A 20,685-nucleotide genomic window follows, 5' to 3' on the forward strand; every position below is an offset into this window, starting at 1 on the left:
GAATTACTAAGAATTTGAACTAGAAAGGAAAAGAGGCCATTTCAATAAAAGACAGCAGCAGTGTTAGCTTAAGATAGCCAAACAGTAGCCTACTCCAAGGGGTCGGAGCATGAAAGATAGCAGTTTGGACATCTCTTCAGAGACTTCCAAACTTGGATGAACTTTTTGTATAAATTGGCTTGATTAATGAAACCCATTTGCTGAATTAGTTCTGTAAAATGTACAATATGAACTTCTATAGCCTGACTAGAGCATGGAAAACATGAAGAAAAGGTACTTGGAGACCACAGGCTTTTCTTTCAGAAGTAACATTAATATCTGATCACCAAAGATCCCACTTCCTTCTTTAACTATAATGTTCATCCATTTTAAAAAACAAAATTTGAGAAATGGCTAGAAATAACAACTGCACAATTAAAATACAGGCTATCTCGTTTACAGTGAAAAACATGCCAGAACCCATGAAGGGACCAGTAAGCAGTGCAACAAAATGGTAACAAGGTCAGTTTATCCAAAATTCAAAAGTGTGACACCCCAGTGAATGGTTTATGGTTATCTTTAAAGATAGCGGTCGTTTTTAAGAGAGTAACCTTTGAAGCACTGATTGATGATCCATTAAGAAATTAAATACTATGGAAGTATATAATGAACTCAATGTAAGCACTAATTTTTGCTCATTAAAACATCTTATGATCAAGTACTTCCCATCTGCCAAATCAGTTCCCTTGTCATTCAAAAATCATCTAAATCACACTTTCCTTAGTAAGTCTTGTCTGATTAGTGGGCAAAGAGTGCTTTTAACTGAGCTCTGTAGTCCTGTTAATGCTTCTCTAATAACACTTAGACAAAAAATCTAAAGTAAACATGAACAAAAGCAGTTTTATGTCGCCCATCTTGTTTTTTTAGTGTTAAAGCTCATAGATGGCACCTAACCCAACTAAATGAGCTTTGGGAATAGAAAGTGGTCCATGGAATGGTGGCAGAGTCACATAATGCTGAATGCCACATTTAGAGAAATTTAAGAGTATTTTTGAAGATGGAAAATAACTGCTAGTGAGGATAATGCCCCTCTTTAGGGGTCTTCTGCTATTTTAGGTTCCTTATTATCCTCATTATCTAACATTTACTATATGCCCAGTGAGAATAGTACTAAAAGATGAAAAAAATTATATTAATGACTACAGGAGTTCATCACTGGTGCTCAATAAACAGCACAGCAATCACTCAATCAAAAGAATTTAGAATATACAGAAAGAGCTCTTATATTGACTTTGTCAGGTCTAAGATTTTAATCCCATGCAAATCAACAACTCTTCTGTAACTGATAGCTTTAGTTCTCTGGGGTACTGAGAAGTTAAGTGGGCTTGCCCAGGGTGACAGTGGAGTGGCAAAGAGGCATTCATATGGGTCAAAATTAAATATAATTATGAAGGTAAACTAATCTAGCCATACAAATATTGACCTTGGAAGATGCTCACAAGAACAAAGTTAGTTTGGAAAGACATTAATTCTTTAATCCGTTATTTCCCTTACCGGCCTACTGTCTGTTCCCAAAATAATAGGTTCTAGCTCCTGGACCCAAGCCATGGTATAGGCTGTCACCAGGCCTGGAATACTCTCCCTTACAACCTCCAGTTCTTTGAATCCCTGGCTTCCTATCAGAATCAGCTCAAAAACCTTCTGCAGGAGGCCTCTCGAGTGGCTAGTGCCTTCCCATCTAAGACTGCCTTCTGTCTACTTGGTATGTACTTACAGACGCATGGTCTTCTTTAAAATGTAGATAAGCTACCTGAGAGTAGGGGCTGTTTTTGTGTTTTCACTGTATCATCAGCACTTGGCAAAATGCCTGGTACATAAGGGCTTAATAATTGCATGTTGACTGGCTAATTGAAGAAATTCAAAAGTAAAAATATTTAGTATATAAAGGAGCTATAGTAAGCTGCCTTACATGCTAGAGTGAGTATGTGTGAATGACACTACCCTCTATCTTCCCTCTAATGTACCACAGCTGGCATGATGGACAGCTGGAGGAAGGAGATAATGAGCGATCACATCATTGATTCAACATTTCTTGAGCACTTACTACATTATGTACAAGACATTTTCTCCTTCCTTCATTTGCATTGTAATATCTGCCATTACCCTTAGCTTCCAATATTAGAAATAAGTAGGAGATAGAAAATGAGTGATTATAAATCAATGCACTGATTGAAGCTTAAATGACACAAAACATACTAGTCACATCACAGTCAAGCTTAAAACTTCTTAAGAAATGCAGATTATGGATTCACAAGTGAATTTGACCAAACATTTAAAGAACAATTAATTCCAATGCTACATAAACTATTTGGAAAAACAGGCAAAAAAGGAGTCCTGTCAAATTCCCTTTATGGTACAAATAGGGTGCTGATAGCTAAACCAGGAAGGGCCAAAACAGAGAAAGAAAATGATAGACGACAGACAGAAACGAATTTCCCTAAAGAATACTGATGTAAAAATTTTAAATAAAATACTATGAAGGAGGTTATAGCAATATATCACAAAGATCACACACTATGACTTGGTGAGATGTATACCAAAAATGCAGGGCTGGTTCAATATTAGAAAAACTATTGGCATAATTGAACATAGCAATAACAAAACCAACAAATTACATAACTATCTCAAAAGATGCAGAAAAAGCTTTTAACAAAATACAACACCCATTCCTATTTAAAACATACACACACACACAAAAGAACGTAGGAATTGAGGGAGCTTTCCTTAAAATGATAAGCATCTGTCTAAAACCATCAGCATGCATTATCTGTAATGGAGATAAACTAGAAGCCTTCCCAGTAAGATCAGGAGCAGACAACATGAACATTAAAGTTCCACTTTCTTTTTGAGGTATGTTTACTTTCTATTAATCAACCATAACACAAAGCAGAGCACAGGTAATGCCATTACTTACATAACTATGGCTTTTAAGGTAATCTGACGGGCTGTGTGTGAAAACTTTATCTCCTTCCAAACCAATTACTCTTTTACAGATATTTGACTTAGGATCACTTGGACTTTTGGCAATTATAATGTCACCTCTGAAAGGAAAAATTAAGAAAAATTTCAAGATGCTTACCCGATGTTATTTAATGAGACACATATATGTCTAGCACACCCTGTACATTATGCCCCAATATGTGAGATACATTTACTTAGTGCTTTACAGTTTATTATAATAATCACTAGCATTTATAGAATGCTTGAAAGTTTGCAAAGCTCTTTGTAAATATTATTTCATTTGATCCTCACAAATGGGAGGTAGAAGCTGTTATTATCCATATTTTAGAACCAAGGAAACTGAAGCAGAATGTGAGTAAGTGACTTGCCCAGGGTCATACAGCTAGTAAGTATTTGAGACCAAATTCGAAGTTAGGCCTTCCTGACTCCAGGTCCAGTGCTCTATCCACTACACTACCCAGTTCTCATTTGATCTTCATAAACCCCACCCTAGGAGGTAGGCAAATATTATTTTTCTATTTTACCAATCAGAAAACTGAGACTCAGAGGAAGAATGACTTTCTCAAGACAAATGTCCAATACATGGCAGATTTTGGACTAGAACTCAGGTCCTCTTACTTCTAATCCAATGTTTTTTCAGCTACGCCAAATACACTGATGTGGTCTCACATTTAAAAGTAATGTGGTAGCAAAGGCATAACTGGAACCTCCTACATCTGTGAGCTCCATGATCTATTATTTCCCCCACTTCTGGGAGATACCACCAGAACTAAATCTTCAGAACTAAACCATGGAAAAAGAACCCACTATAGCTCTCAAAATCAACTCTGTAAAATTAATCACATCACTATCTAGTAAACAGTGTTACTACTTTGAATAGACAGAATAATTAGAAGGATGAACCTTGCCTTCAAGGAAGTCAGACCGTGGCCTTAGTTTGGCTGAATAATCAGGTTTGTTTGCAAGATAATCCAATATTTAGTTCTAATCGCTGAAGAAATAAGTAACACTGTATCTAAAGTCAATTCAAAAAATTTTACTTAGAGTCTTCTATGTAGCCTACAGCTAAAAGATTCTCTAGCATACTCCCTGCCCCCAAAAGTGTACGAACTTGTTGGGGAGAGTGATATGAGAAAAAAATATTCAAGCCCAATAAAAGAGAGAATACTAAATACCCAAATTGTGGCACAAGTAGTAGCAGTATGTCATTAAAAATAATAATACCATCATTACTGAAAGGCAGTATGAGGTAATGGATGAAGGAGGGTATTGAAGTCAGAAGCTTGGGGCCTGGATTATACCTCAGTTTTCAACTGTGGGTGATCAAGAGAACACCACCAAATTCCTCAGTCTTGATTTTCGGCTTTTGTAAAATGAGATTGATAATAATGGAAATCTTTATTTCATAAATTCATGAGGACCAAGTAAGTATGGCAAGCACTTTGCAAACCTTAAAGCAATATATAAATGAGTTCTCATTTCCACCAGATTATGAGTGAGAGATCTGTGCAAGCCAGAGGAATATGAGGTGGCTTCATGGGAGAGGTAGTTATGTGAGGTGGAAAATGAAGGTGAGAAAAGAATGGGACACACACAAAGAACAGTGATGCATATATTTATAGATACAACATATAAAATATTGACATATAATATACACATATGTATGTGTGTATATGTATGTATATACACATATAATACTGACTCCATCATCACACAACAGAATTCTCTGCCTACACTATATACTCATATTGTCTCTATGAGGAACTGAAATCCCTATGCTAAAAAAAAAAAAAAGGTCAAGTAAATCACTAACATAAAAGTAAAAAAAGGCCATGAGAATTACCTGGGGAATCTCCAATTATTGTGGACAACAGCATAAAGAATTTGTATCTTTTCAAGGAAAATATTTTAAATGTTAACCCACAAACAAGAAATTTACCTCTAAAGAACAATTAGACCTGTACAACAATAGAAAGGGTTGCCTCAGTGGTTAGTGAGTTCCTTGTTACTAGAATTCTTGAAGCAGAGGCCATATAATCACTTACTGGGGATGATATAAAAGAGGTTCATGCTTTGGATGAAGGAAGACCTAAATGAGCTCCCTGATCCTCCTCTTATTATAATCTTCAGAAATTTCTTACTTCAAAATTCCATGAATGAAATTTACCTTTGGATAGCATAAAAATGTCGGCTAAGATTTTCGGCAAAGACAATGTCAAAATTCTGGATCGTAGGCTCCATTGATGGTCCAGAACACTACAAGAAGATAATTTTATAATTAGAAAACATTTCTCTAACAGAAATTATGAATTTTTAAAAAGTCTGTTAAAGAAGCCCTACCTCCCAAAGCTCTTGCTATTCATTATTTTGAAATAAAATAATTCTTAAGGTAACACATTAGGTACATACTTACAATTCAATTCAACAAACGTTTATTAAGCTTACTATGTTCTGGCCACTGGGGATGCAGAGACAAAAATGATAGTACCTGACCTCACGAAGATTCCATTCTATTGGGGTAAACAACGCCTACAAGCAAATAAATACAAAATAATTTGCAGAACAGAAACCAATAGCTAGAGGACTTTGGAAAGGCTTCATTTAGGAAGTGGCACAGACTCTGGGTTTTGATAGAAATGATGGATTTTCAGAGGCAAAAGTAAAGAATGACTGGAAGACGCCTGTGCAAAGAGGCAAAGAGAACCAGAAGAAGGAAGGAGAGCAATGTGTAACAGGCAGTAAGGTGGCCAGCTTGGCTGGACTCTGGCAGGCGAAAGTAAGTAATATATAACATGCCTGGAAAGGCAGGTGTACTGCAGATCATGAATGGTTTTACATCTAGAAGTCTACGTCTTAACCTAGAAACGATAGGGGGCCACTGGAGTTTTCTGAGGAGGAGAAGGACGTGGCCAGACCTGTGCTTGGAGAAAGTCCACTCTAGCAGATTTGTAGAGGATGGATTGAAGAGGGAAGAGACTTGAGCCAAGAACATCAATTAGGAGGCCTTGCAATAAACCAGATGAGGAAATGGGGTCCTGAACTGTGGCAGAGGCTGAATAAGTAGAGAGAAGGGGAAATTGATTGGATATGTGGGGATATAAAGACAAAAAAATTACTGCCTTCAGGAATCTTATATTCTACTGGAACAAAACTCACATATACTCAAAACATTCAACTATATCTATGATCTCACTAAGGTGGATGTTCTCAATTAATCAAAACTGAAACTCATCCACGCCTACCCTACTGTGTGCCCCAGGTTCACTGCAGAGGGTTACCCAGGATGTTTTCTCCTGATATCATGAGGATACCAGCAGCATATGAGAGATGGCCTCATCCTCACCTAGAATAATCCCATTGCCCTTGGTGTTCATATATTTATTTAAAAATATTGTTTACTCCTGTTCTCCATGGGCCCTAGTGTATCATGTGCTTCAGCCTGCTCCTCCCAGCCATGGAGCTGTACATTACCTTCAGTGTGCTTACTTTTAATTCTTGGAGACCGGGGCATTCTCTGATTCCCAGTTATGCAATGACAGTGGGAGTACGTTGCATTAAAAAGAGCAGCTTTTGTTTGCAGGAGAAGATCGGGGTCACTAGAAGAGCTTTCTAGTTGCCCGAGCAGAGCCTGCCTTACTCTCCTATTTATTCTAGGTTCAACTATAATATTATATGTTTGCAGTGTTGAAGACCACAGGATGGGGATCATAGAGTGGGTGCTGGAAGGAAGGAACCTTAGGTATGTGATATTAATGGACAAGACCCCTAAGGGATCAATCTAATTGCAAGTCAATGTAGACAAAAGGCATACATGATTTGCTTTGTTTTTCCTTTGTAGTTGAGGAGATCAAATTCTTGAACAGTGTCCCAGACCTGGTACTAAAAGCTTTAGAGATAATATTGATTGAAGACAGATCTCTTCCTAGAGATATCCTGCAGTTTTTTTTTTTCTGGGTCTCAATGCAACAAGCATGGTGTCATCAACAAACAGAACATCTGAAGGACTTCATCATCTACAAAGTGTCCCTTTTTCACCGAGAATTCTGTGCTGGATCTCTTCCATTAGGATGGCAAACACTTTTGGGGAGCATACGGCTCTTTGTTTTATGCCACCCTAGATATTAATGATCAGGAGACTGTCAAAAAGGTTATGTTATATCTTTCACAGAATCATGAATAACTTTGATGTCTGCATGGGAGACACTTTGTTAGGGAAGAGCCTTCGAGGTGGAATTTTGCTCCACCAAATCAAATGCTTGGATATAATCAACAATAAGTGACAGTGACAGTGGGATTTTGTATTTTCAACATCTTTAATCACTTGTATGACCATATATATATATATGGTCTACTTTAGCACATCACTTGAAAAAGTCCATTTGTTTCTCACTAATAACTAATTAATCAACATTGATCAAGTACCTGTTAATGTGCCAAGCACTGTGCTAATAACCACTGGAGACATAAAGAGAGGCAGCCAGTCCTTGCCCTCCAGGAGCTCACAATCTAATGACAGAAGACAACAAACAAATATATACAAACAAGCTTTACAGGATAAATAGCAAATAAAATAATGGCACTAGAATTAAGAAGGGTTGGCAAAAGCTTCTAATGCCCTTACTGAGGATGCTCCCAAGGCACATGCCAGTAATTCTCACAAAAATTCTGTATAGATAGGAAAGCAGACATATGGGTCATCAGTGTTGATGTTCTTTTAATCACTTTTTGGGGGTAAGGAGGACTAATAAGGTCTAAGATTTTTTTTCCATTTGTTTTATAATTTCTCTTCCTTCAGATAACTTGCAAATTGATTCCTCAATACCCTCACGATGGTGTCACCTCTGGCACAAAACTCCTCTACATATACTTGGTCTAATTCAGAACTTTTCCTTTCTCTGGTACCATTCATAATTCAACAGGTATATCCAGAAGTGTGATGACAAAACGCCAAGTATAGTGAGGAAAGGAATAAGCATTCATATAGTGCCTACTGTGTGCTATACACTGTGCTAACGGTGTTACAGATGTTATCTCATTTAATCTTCACGACAGCCCAGGGAGGGGGGTGTTGTTATGATTTTCATTTTACTGTTGAGGAAACTGAGGCGAACAGAGATTAAATGAATCACCAAGGGTCACACAGCTAGTAGATGAAGCCACATTGAAATCAGGTCTTCCTGATTCAGGCCTAGCACTCTATCCACTGTGACAAATAAGGGTCTCTCATTTCCTCTAGTTGTTTCACAGTCCTTGATAGCAAAAAAATTGTCCCAAGAATTTGTGCATCTTTTTCATTTTTCTTGGGTTTATTGTCATCCTATTTTTATACTTAAATGCCCTTGGCAAAAGTTTGTTTAGTTTTTTTCTCCTGTCACAATTTCTCTGAATTGGTTTTACCCTCTACCCTTTTTCTGTTTTAAGAAGCAATACCGTTTCCAATTTTCCATCACTGATCTCTAGAAGATTTTACAAGTGATATCATATTCTGAAACATAGGTTGACATGTCTTTTTTCTTGGCAACTAAATCAAGTGTTTGCTGACTAAAACACTTTTTTGGTCTCTTTTTTTTTTTTGGATCATTTATTTATTTAATATTTTTAGTTTTCAGCACTGATTTTCACAAGAGTTTGAATTACAAATTTACTCCCCATTTCCACCCTCCCCCCCACTCCAAGATGACAAATATTCCAGTTGCCCTGTTCCCCAGTCAGCCCTCCCTTCTGTCACCCCACTCCCCCCTGCCATCCCCTTTTCCCTTACTTTCTTGTAGGGAAAGGTAGATTTCTATGCCCCATTGCCTGTATATCTTATTTCATAGTTGCATGCAAAACCTTTTTTTTGAACATCTGTTTTTAAAACTTTGAGTTCCAAATTCTCTCCCCTTTTCCCTTCCCACCCACCCTCTCTAAGAAGGCAAGCAATTCCACATAGGCCACATGTATATCATTATGTAAAACCCTTCCACAATATTCATGTTGTGAAAGACTAACTATATTTTGCTCCTTCCTATCCTATCCCCCTTTATTCAATTTTCTCCCTTGACCCTGTCCCTTTTCAAAAGTGTTTGCTTTTGATTACCTCCACCCCCATCTGCCCTCCCTTCTATTGTCCCCCCTTTTTTTATCCTCTTCCCCCTACTTTCCTGTGGGGTAAGATACCCAATTGAGTGTGTATGTTATTCCCTCCTCAAGTCAAATCCGATGAGAGCAAGATTCACTCAATCCCCCTCACCTGCCCCCTCTTCCCTTCCAATGAACTGCTTTTTCTTGCCACTTTTATGTGAGATAATTTACCCCATTCTATCTCCCTTTCTCCCTCTCTCATCCCTTAATTTGATTGTATTTTTTTAGATATCATCCCTTCATATTCAATTCACCCTGTGTCCTCTGTCTCTCTATATATGTATATTTCCTTCAGCTACCCTAATATCGAGGTCTCATGAATCATACACATCATCTTTCCATGTAGGAATGTAAACAAAACAGTTCAACTTTAATAATTTCCTTATGATTTCTCTTTCTTGTTTACCTTTTCATGCTTCTCTTGATTCTCGTGTTTGAAAGTCAAACTTTCTATTCAGCTCTGGTCTTTTCACTGAGGAAGCTTAAAAGTCCTCTATTTTATTGAAAATCCATATTTTGCCTTGGAGCATGATACTCAATTTTGCTGGGTAGGTGATTCTTGGTTTTAATCCTAGCTCCACTCACCTCCGGAATATCATATTTCAAGCCCTTTGATCCCTTAATGTAGAAGCTGCTACATCCTGTGTTATCCTGATTGTGTTTCCACAATACTCAAATTGTTTCTTTCTGGCTGCTTGCAGTATTTTTTCCTTGATCTGGGAGCTCTGGAATTTGGCAACAATATTCCTAGGAGTTTTCTTTTTGGGATCTTTGTCAGGAGGTGATCAGTGGATTCTTTCAATTTCTATTTTACCCTCTGACTCTAGAATATCAGGGCATTTCTCCTTGATAATTTCTTGAAAGATGATATCTAGGTTCTTTTTTTGATCATGGCTTTCAGGTAGTCCAATAATTTTTAAATTATCTCTCCTGGATCTATTTTCCAGGTCAGTGGTTTTTCCAATGAGATATTTCACAATGCCTTCCACTTTTTCATTCCTTTGGTTCTGTTTCATAATTTCTTGATTTCTCATCAAGTCACTAGCTTCTACTTGCTCCAATCTAATTTTTAAGGTGGTATTTTCTTCAGTGGTCTTTTGGACCTCCTTTTTCATTTGGCTAATTCTGCCTTTCAAGGCATTCTTCTCCTCATTGGCTTTTTGGAACTCTTTTGCTTTTGAGTTAGTCTATTTTTTAAGGTGTTGTTTTCTTCAGTATTTTTTGGGTCTCCTTTAGCATGTCATTGACTTCTTTTTCATGGTTTTCTTGTATCATTCTCATTCCTCTTCCCAATTTTTCCTCTACTTCTCTAACTTGCTTTTCCCAATCCTTTTCGAGCTCTTCCATGGCCTGAGACCAGTTCATGTTTTTCTTGGAGGCTTTTGAAGTAGGCTCTTTGACTTTGTCAATGTCTTTTGGCTGTATGTTTTCATCTTCTTTGTCACCAAAGAAAAATTCCAAAGTCTGAGTCTGAATCTGAGTCCGTTTTCGATGCCTGGCCATGTTCCCAGCCAACTTACTTGACCCTCGAGTTTTTCGTTGGGGTATGACTGCTTGTAGAGTATAGAGTACTCTGTCCCAAGCTTGAGGGGATGTGCTGTTGTTTTTAGAGCTACACAGCAAGCTCTGCCACACCAGCGCTACTCCTCCCCCAAGAACCACCAACCCGGAACACACCCAGATCCAAGCCGGTTCTGCACTCCTGCTCAGATCAGCTACTTAATTCCTCCCACCAGGTGGGCTTGGGGCTGGAAGCAACTACATCTGCAGTTCTGTAGCTGCACCACCTCTGCTGCCCCTGGGGCAGTGGCTGGACCAGGAACTCCTTTCACTCTGTCCCAGAAGCTTTTCCCACTAACCTTCTGTGTTGTCTTTGGTGTTTGTGGATTGAGAAGTCTGGTAACTGCCACAGCTCACTGATTCAGAGTGCTAGGGCCTGTTCCACCCGGCTCCTGGTCTGGTTGGTCCTTGCTTTCAGGTCTGGGCGATAGACCTTACCTAGCGACCATCCAGGCTCTCCTGGGCTGGAGCCCTGCTTCCCTCTGCTATTTTGTGGGTTCTGCAGTTCTAGAATTTGTTCAGAGCCATTTTTTATAGGTGTTTGGAGGGACCTGTGTGGGAGCTCATGCAAGTCCCTGCTTTCCAGCTGCCATCTTGGCTCCGCCCCACCTTGGTCTCCTTTTTCACAAAAATTGATTTACAACAGGTAAACTTTTATGAAAATATTTTATTATCTATGCTCATTTATTCCATCCATATACCATTTTTTGTCATCAATAAGTTGTTTAAATAGGTCAGGTTGTATTTGTTTTGAATGCATACCATATCTTTTAATTTTATTTTTGTTCTCTTTTAAATTTTATATTAATTTTTATCTTTCTTCTAATAAGTCAGTGTTGTATCTACAGACAGTTGACTTGGGAATCATCCCTACATCAAAAATTAGTTTTTACCCATTTGTTAACATTTCATTTCATTTTGTTGTATGATGTTAATTGGTATTGTATAGAGCCTTCCAATTCTTCTTGAATAAAATCTTCAATTATTACACCATAAGAAATTGCAAAAATAAAGAATTCTGAGACACTGGCAAGACTTAAAGTTATTGACGAAGATGTAAATAAGCAGAACTAGGAGAATGGTTTATACATTGTCCACAATAATATAAAGAAAAACAATACTAAAAGACTTTGGTCTTCAGAAAGATGCTGATCAATGTAGCCACAAATTTAGAGAATTTGATGATGAAGCATCTAATTGCAAAGAACAGGTGGACTTCTAGATTAAAATCACCAGCTATCAAAGTATATGTTGATATAATATGGAGGGTCTTGGAATTCTTCTCAGAGTTTCTTTAGCTTTTTCTCCTCTGAAATGAATGTTAATACATAAGCCACAATTTCTTTCATGGCAGTGTTTTTGCAAATGCTTGTTACGAACACTACAAATTCGAGAAGACTAAATATCCCATGAAATTGTGTTTCTTGCTACTTTGGAGCACACCATAAAAATGACTTCACCAATTCTTCATTTGCTTGTGCAAACCATCCTTCCATTCAGATACAACACCTATTGGACACTGGACAAAAAGTGGAACACAAATGACTAAGTTAAAGACTCTGTGATTTTTAACAGTCTGCCCCGCTTTCCACTACACGCATAGCCACTATCACTGCAAGAGAGGGAGCTTCCAGGTTTATTTCATAGTTTTCTTTCTATCCTGGGTCACCATAGCCAAAACCTTCATTGTAAAGAGGCTGTTCGACAGAGGATGAGCTTCTCTGAACTTAGCTTAGCGGTTCCTCAGAAAGCAGACTCAGTCTGTTGCCTGGACCATCCATGGATAAGTAAACATGAAGAATACACAAGTACAAAAAGTAATTTTAAGAAGTAGAGAACACTAACGACCAGGAGATTCATAAAAGGTCTTGTGTAGGAGGTGGCACCTGAGCTGGGCTTTGAAAGAAGGGATTCAAAGATGTAGAAGATAAAGCTGAGGAGAGAGTTTGTTCCATGGAAGACACCCTGCTTAAAGGGATGGAGTCAGGAAATGGAACATAATATACAAGTAATGGCTGGTATAAGCTAGTCTGATTGCAATGGAGAATAATATGAAATAAGATTGAAAAGGTAGATGGGAGACAGATTATGAAGGGCTTTAAAAGCCAGACTAAGGCTGTTTGATCCTAAAAGAAACATGCAGACTCTGAGTATTTTTAATAAGAGAGACACATGGTTAGATGTATGTTTTAAGAAATATCAATTTGGCAAATGTGTGGAAGATGAATTGCATAAGAGGGAGCCTGGAATAAGGATGCCAATTTGAAGGCTATTGCAATGGTGTTGATGAGTTATGAAAATATGAACTAAGATTATGGCTAGAGAAAACATGTGACAGATGTGATGGCAGAAATAACAAGATTTTGCAAATGACTGAATATGGGGGAGAAGGGTGAAGAAGAGGGAAAAGGTGAAAATGATTCCAAGATTGTGATGTCAGGTACCTGAAGGGAGAACATAAAGGGGGAAGTCAGAATAAGGATAGGTTTGGAGGGTTAATATAATGAATCCAATTTTGGAAATGGAGAGTTTGAGATGCATATGATTAGAAATTTCCAACAAACATTTGGTAATATGGACCTGAAGTTTCAAGAAAGAGAATAAAGTTGTATATACAGATGTGAGAGCCATCTTCATAGAAGATGTTTAGATTCATGAAAGCTGACAGGATCATGGAGAATGGAGAAAAGAAAAGAGATGAAAATAGAATCTTTGGGTTTGCCAAACTTTAGCAGGCAGAAACGGGGAAGATGATTCTGCAAAGAAGTATGAGCACAGACAAACCAGGAGAATAACTCAGGAGAAAGAATCTGGGAGAAAGGATGAGCAACAATCTCAAAAGCTGCAGAGAGGTCAAGTAAAATGAGGGCTAAGAAAAGAATGCAGAACAATTAGGACAGCAGCCTTCCTAACCTTGGTGAGATCAGTTCAGCTGAGTGATAGTAGGGGTAGAAGCCAGCTTGCCAGGAGTTGGAAAGTGAGTAAACGGTGAGGCAATGGAAGTAACAAATGTAAGTTACCATTTAGGAAATCTGACTGGGGATGGCAGGATTAAGTGAATGTTTTTAAAGGATACTGAAGAGACTTAGGCAGAATATAGGCAGGAGAAAAGGCACCATTAAAATAAAAGAGACTGCAAACTGCAAATGATGATTGAAGGGACAAACGCCCAGGGCAATGGAAGGAAATGGGACACAAGACCAGGAAGAAGAGCTGGCTTTTGTGAGAAAGGTCAACTCTTCATCAAAAACTGGAACACAGAAGGAGCAGCTAGGGGATGATGAAGAAGTCATTTGAGGTACAGAATAGGGAAGAAAAAGAAGATCAAGGGGCAGCTAGGTGGCACAGTGAGTAGAGCACCGGCCCTGGAGTCAGGAGGATCTGAGTTCAAATCCAGCCTCAGACACTCGACACGTGTACTAGCTGTGTGACCTTGGGCAAGTCACTTAACCCCAGTTGCTCTGCCCCCCCCCCCAAAAAAACATCAGGATGGGTGGCTTGTTTTCTCAATAAAGTAGGAAGCAAGAGCCACTGCTGAGGAGGAGAAGGACAGTAGGTTTTCAGAGACAGGAGATCTGGAACAACTTCAGTGAAGAGAGTGGTAGTCAATCAGAAAGAAGTACAGTTCCATTTCAGGCAGTCCATATTAGATAATAGAAATCTGTGGTGAACCTAGACAGCAGGGTTTTATGACTTTCTTCAGTATGTGAGTGGGAAGAGCGGTGAATATTTAATGTAATACCCAAGGACTGCAATTTAGCAAAGCATGTCTGGTAAAAGGAGAAAGGGCAGAGGTTAAAGGGTAGAAGTTGGTATAGTGTTGAAATGGTCACCTTCAGAGTCAAGATGATGAAGAGAGGAAAGTGAGGTCAGAGCAAAGTTAATGTACCAAGAGAAGAGAGAGGGGTAGACTGACTGGAGGTCATAGTAAAGATGAGAAATGGGTTTAGGAGCAAAGCAGAGGGAGAGGTGGACAGACTGGAGGTTGTGATCAAAGGAATTTTAAAATTCAGTGTCATGGAAGCAGAGCAATTGTAGTGCTGGTAAGAACAAAGGCAAGAGCATCCTCATGTGTGGCTGAAAGTAAAAGTCCCCATTGTGGGAGCTGGGACACTTGATGAACTAGTATACCAGAATGTTTGAGAAAACACCAATACCAAGATTCATTCATTAAATCTTTCAGTTATAAGGGGAGCAATTGGGATAGGGAGGAGTATGCAGAGCCAGGTACTGAACTACTTGGACAAAGACTCCTACCTACAAGTAGGTAGTTGGCTTCACAAAATGAATTAAGTGATAAAGATGGATGTATTAATAAATCTGAAAGGAGAGGCTGCTCAGTAATGATGGCAATGTATGGTGCAGAAATGGGAGTAAAAAGCATACTCATCTGTAGAATTCTTGGTGTCACAAAATTTTAGAAAAATTATGTTCAATCAATCCATATTGTTATTGAGGCTATCAGGATTGGAGACATGTCCCTAACTTTATAATAACAATTCTAGATAATATAACTGTGCCCTCTTGCATCAGGTCCTTATGGCTATTGGAAATAAAATGCAAAGCTTAATGGATAACAGATTGGACTAAGTGTAGAAAATTTTATTTTTTTAAAAATCAATTAAAATTACACAGTCATACCTTCATCTGACCGCAGAATCTGAGGATATTTTGCATTTCAAACTGCTTGTTTTGGCAACTAGTAAATACCTATAAATACAGATCTTTTTACCAAAACTTAAATGTTTATCAGTGTGACTGTTATTGAATATTCAAAACTTACCATGACAACACCACCAAGGTATTCAAAGGCACAATGAGCTATACAGCCATACTGAAGAGTATAGCCAAGAAGTCGAAAGGTTTTTCCCCAAATACTTCGAAGCATAGTTCTATGCAGACTTGGATGCCACCGGCCTGATAATAAATTTTTAAAAGTTATATAATCAATGATTTGAAAATCATTGTCAACATACTACATTTTAAAATGGCAACACTTTTTAAAAAAGCATACCTTAGTACCTGACATGAAAGTATCTGGAAAGTATAAGGCTCCATATATTATATATAGGTGATATGTAGTATACCATGGTAGAGTATACTACAACTATATATAATACATAGTTGCTCAAACAACTCATAAGGTGGTTTGTTCAAGGGGATCAAATGAAATAATAGATATGAAAGCATTTGGAAAGGTATAAAGTACTATACCAAATTAAGGCATCATATTCCTTGATTCTTTGGAATGTTTCTCATCTCTGTCCCTTCCTTTTTCTTCCCACTGCTGTTGCCCTTGCCTAAGCTACAGCTCACACTATAACAATATCCTACTGATGTGCTTCTTTAATCTGATCCATCCAACACACTACCACCAGACTGTCCTAAAATACCACTGTCATTAAGCCAATTCTCCTGCTCTAAAACCTCTGGTGGTTCATCATTACCTTTGGGATCAAATCCCAACTCCAGCCTGGCATTCCAAACTCTCTATGATGTGGATGGACCTAATCTACCTTCTCAATGATATCTCATGTGATTCCCTAATGTGAATGATTTGTTTCTAGTGCCTTTCCCAGAAGGTTATTTACTTTGTATTGTACCTTGTACAAAACCTTAAATGTATAAATTGCCTACCCTATTAAAATATAAGTTTCTTGAGGGCAGGGACTGTTTTGCTTGTATCACCACCACTTAGTATACTGGCACATGGTAGAGGCTTAGTAAGTGCCTCCTGACAGACTAATTTCTAGAAGAGATGCTAATGACTTTTCCCCATGAATAGAGCACCCATGCCATTCCTAAAAGATGTCTTAAGGTCCAACTCAATCTATAAAATTTCACAAGATTGTCTTACTACTGTGAAGAAAGCACTTTATAAATTAGAAAGTGTCCACGCATGCTCTCTCTCTTTCTCTACGCATGTGTGTATGTGTATATAATACAGATACGTATATGTATGCATGTTTTCATATATATATCTGCATATATGAGTTATTATTAGTCCATCTTTCTATTACTGTCTATAATACTTAAATTGGTACTGATAAGATATTGTCTTATATTGATGTATTTTTTATATGTGTTTTCTCCCCCATATGACCTATAAGCTTCTTCACAAAATCAATTTTAAACTTTGAGGTCAGGTTCTATGTTTCATACTTCTTTGTAGCTAATATACTCCATTGTACATTTTACGTATCTAACATTTCTTCTAAGGAACACTTATCAACAAGATTGTTAAGTCTGTCTTTTCAACTTCTTTTAAGCCAAGGGTGAGGCCTAATGTTGCCTATTTATGACTCAGGATTCCATACTGGAAAGTGGCCCCGCCAATCCTCACCAGTGGTCTAGTTCTATCAATCTTCATCTCAATACCAAATCACCTATCCTGTACTCAGATTGCTGAATGATAAATAAGAGGGAGGGAGGAGACTGGCTGGGCCCTGAGGTCCTTTCTAGATCTAGAGCTATAAATTCCATAAAAATAGCTAGCAAATACATATCTTTTAGGCTTGCAAAAAACCATGTATATCTTATGTATCACATTTGATCCCCACAACAATGGTGAGGCAGACAATATTATTATTCTCATTTTATAGATGAGAAAACTGAGGCAGACAAGTTAAATGACTTGCATAGGGTCACAATTCTCAAAAGAGTCTGGGGCAGGATTTGAACTCAAGTCTTTCTGCCTCCAAGCTCATCACTCTTACCCGCTGTGCCATTAAACAACCTGAGTAGCAAATGCATATTTAATCACGAATCTTCTAGGAAAAAAATGCCTTAACTCAAAGGGTTTAATGGAAATTAAAGAAACCACTTAAAGCTGATAAGGGAAGTTATCTGAGGGCATTTGAAAGGTCCTAGAATTCTTTAAAGTATATTGAACTGTGTAACTGGTTGTTTATTCTGTCCTATTTTAAAACTGCTTGTGGAGTAGAAGAATCAGACTTCCTCCCAATGGCCCAGTTATACTGGGGCCCATCCTTAACAGTTATCAAAAATCAAAGAGTACTGTGGGGAGTTTGCCATGGCATGCCAGCTGGAAAACTGTGGACTAAAGAATTCCAGTGAGGAAGAAAAGTGGGAGTTGTCTACAGAGCTTTCTACAGATGTACAGAGAACTCCCTGCTAAGGACAGGGGGTTGTAAGAGAGGATGAATATGCATCTGCCACAGTACAGCAAGAAGAACACCTGGAACACTGAAGCTCAGAATGAGCTAAGACCAATGAAGAAAGTGAAACACAATGAAAAACTGGTTTAGGGTTGGTTTATTTCTTTGTTTTACCTCTACTGGAGAAAGAGGTGAATCAAAGAAGGAGCAGGACCCTACTGAAGGGGAGAGGCACAGGATGGGTTCTGATTTTGTTTCTGTTTTCTTAGCCAAGGAGGATGGTCTTTGCGTTAAGTGGCTGCTACAGAGGTGATAAGGAATTTAGTAAAGCTATAATAAAAATGTACCCAGCGGCTCACATGAAATTCAAGCTACCCAGTCCACGTGAACTATATCCTTGAGTAATGAAGGAAGAAGGTGTAATTGCTGAGCCAATGCTAATAATACATAAAAGGAAATGGAAAGACGGATTGTGGAAAAAGGCAAATGTTCCCTTTTCGAATAAAATGGAAGAAAATAGAGCCTGAAAATTATGAACTAGTGAGATTGAGTTTGATTCTTGGAAAAAGTCAGAATTTAGTATTAAAGAGATGATTATTGAGCATCTAGAAAAGGAAGCAGTGATCACAAAGAAACAATATGTCCTCATCAAAAAAGGATCATGCCAAAATAACAACCAAATTGATTGGAAGAACAAAAGACCTAGAATTTCAAGAGAAATAATGAAAAAAGTAGGAATAGACATAATAATCACATCATTTGTGGTTCACAAAGCAATAAAAAGTATATTTGATGATGGGTCATTAATAAAAATTAGAAAGTAATTGGAGATTAAAACATAATTCTAAATAACTGGCAGGTCAAAAACCAAATCATAGAAAAAATAGAACATTTCAGCCAAAAACAATAATAATGAGACAACATATCAAAACTAATGGGATTCAGTTAAAACAGTTCTGGAGAAAAAAAATATCTCAGTCATTTCATCAACACAAAAATGGAAAAGAATAAATCAATAAAATAGGCATACAATTAAAAAAAACAGGAACAAATCAAAACTCCTCAGCTGAATGAGAGTAGAAATTATGAAAACTAAGGACAAGACTTATTAAACTGAAAGCAAAAAGACCATTGAACTGAAAAAAAAAAAAAACCTAGGACCTGGCTTTAAAAAACCCCAACAACTAACAGAATAGAAAACCAACATAATTTTTTAAAAAGAGAAAACCAAACTGTTCATCTCAAAAGTAAAAAGAACTTACAACTGAAGAGAAAATTTAAGAAATTATCAGAAACTCTTTTACCCAATACTATGTTAAAAAACTGATAACTTAGAGGAAATACATGAATACTTACAAAAATATAAAATACCCAGATGGAAAAGAAAAGCAATGAACTACTTAAATAACTCACTATCAGAAAAAGAAATTAAACAAGCCATAAATGAGCTCCCAAAGCAGGGCAGGTTAAGAACCCCAAGGACGAGATAGATTTATGAATGATTTCTATAAAATACTGTAAGAACAATTAGTTTCAATACTACACAAACTGTCTGCAATATTCTCCCAATCTCTTTCTATGACACAAATATTATATTGATACCTAAAACAGGGGGAGAAAAAGTAGTGAAAGAAAACTACAGACCAATAGGCCTAATGAACATTGATGAAAAAAAATTTAAATAAAATATCAAGTAGGCTACAACAATATATTGGAAATATTATCCACTATCACCAGGCCAGGTTTCTACCAGGAATGCCATGTTGGTTCAGCATTGAAAAGACCATCAATATAATAAACCATGTTAATAATATAAATAATAAAACATATGAATATATCAGTAGGTATCAAAAAGACTTTTGATAAAATCCAACACTTATTTCTATTAAAAACTCTAGATATCATGGGAATGAATCAATGTACGTATTTATTCAGCTCCTAACATCTCTGCTGACCTCCCTGTCTCACGCCTCTGACTGCCTACTGGATATCATGAATCGGATGTTTCACTGACATCTTAAACCCAACGTGCCCAAAACTGAACTCAGTATCTTTCACTCTAAACCCTCCTTTCTTCCTAACTTCTCTTTACTGTCAAGAGCACCGCCCCCTTTCCAATCAAGCAAGCTCAAAACCTAGGTGTCATCCTTTACTCTCCAGTCTCCTCACCACATCCCTATAACCAATCCGTTGCAAAGTCCTATCAATTGTACCTCCACAACCTCTCTCTGATACTCCACCCCCCTCCACCTCACCAATCTTTCTCTCCTTTGACACTGCCACCACTCTGGTGCAGGCCCTCCTCACTTGACATCTGAACAACGGCAATGCAGCCTTCAAGATAGCACCCCCACCTCAAATCTCTCCCCACTCTAGCCCATTTTCCACTTAGCTGTCAAAGTCATCTTCCTAAATTGCAGCGACCATGTCACCCCTCCACCCCATAGTAAAATAGAGTGGCCCCTTATCACCTCTAGGATCAAATGTAAAATGTTCCAGCCTTGAAGTTCTTCACAACCTGACCCTCCCACACCTACCTTTCCAGTTCTTATACCTTATTCACCTTAATGTACTCTTTTGATCCAGTGACAATGACTTCCTACTATTTCTCACAAAAAACACATCTCCCAACTCCAGGTCGTTTTTTACTGGCTATTTCCCATGGATGGAATTCTTTCCTTCCTCATCTCCACCTCCTGGCTGTTCTGGCTTCCTTCACATCCCAGCTTAATTCACAAATTCAGTGGGAAGCCTTGCCAATCCTCTTTAATTCTTAGGCCTTTCCTTCTGTTGATTATTTCAATTTTCTCCTGCATATATTTTGTTTGTTTCCATGTTGTTTTCCCCATTACACTGTAGGCTCCTTGGGAGCAGGGACTGTCTT

At 37.8% G+C, this 20,685-nt stretch overlaps 1 protein-coding gene across 8 annotated transcripts in view; it reads right to left on the reverse strand.

The window, feature by feature from the left end:
• IMMP1L (inner mitochondrial membrane peptidase subunit 1) overlaps nucleotides 1-20,685 on the reverse strand; it is a 108,355-nt gene that overhangs the window by 21,619 nt on the left and 66,051 nt on the right. For 4 of the 8 annotated variants that reach the window (XM_036762974.1, XM_036762976.1, XM_036762977.1 and 1 more), the window contains 3 exons: nucleotides 15,467-15,600; nucleotides 5,168-5,256; nucleotides 2,954-3,080 (listed from right to left, as the gene is read on the reverse strand). In XM_036762974.1, coding sequence (XP_036618869.1) covers nucleotides 2,954-3,080; nucleotides 5,168-5,256; nucleotides 15,467-15,571 — 321 coding nt within the window. In that variant the 5' untranslated portion in view covers nucleotides 15,572-15,600. Of the gene's footprint in view, nucleotides 1-2,953; nucleotides 3,081-5,167; nucleotides 5,257-5,915; nucleotides 6,053-7,422; nucleotides 7,507-15,324; nucleotides 15,386-15,466; nucleotides 15,601-20,685 lie in introns of those variants that run through there. The other 4 variants (XM_036762980.1, XM_036762981.1, XM_036762973.1 and 1 more) reach the window with 3 other exon arrangements.

The sequence above is a fragment of the Trichosurus vulpecula genome, chromosome 6 (genome assembly GCF_011100635.1).
Source record: "Trichosurus vulpecula isolate mTriVul1 chromosome 6, mTriVul1.pri, whole genome shotgun sequence".
Taxonomy (NCBI): Eukaryota; Metazoa; Chordata; class Mammalia; order Diprotodontia; family Phalangeridae; genus Trichosurus; species Trichosurus vulpecula.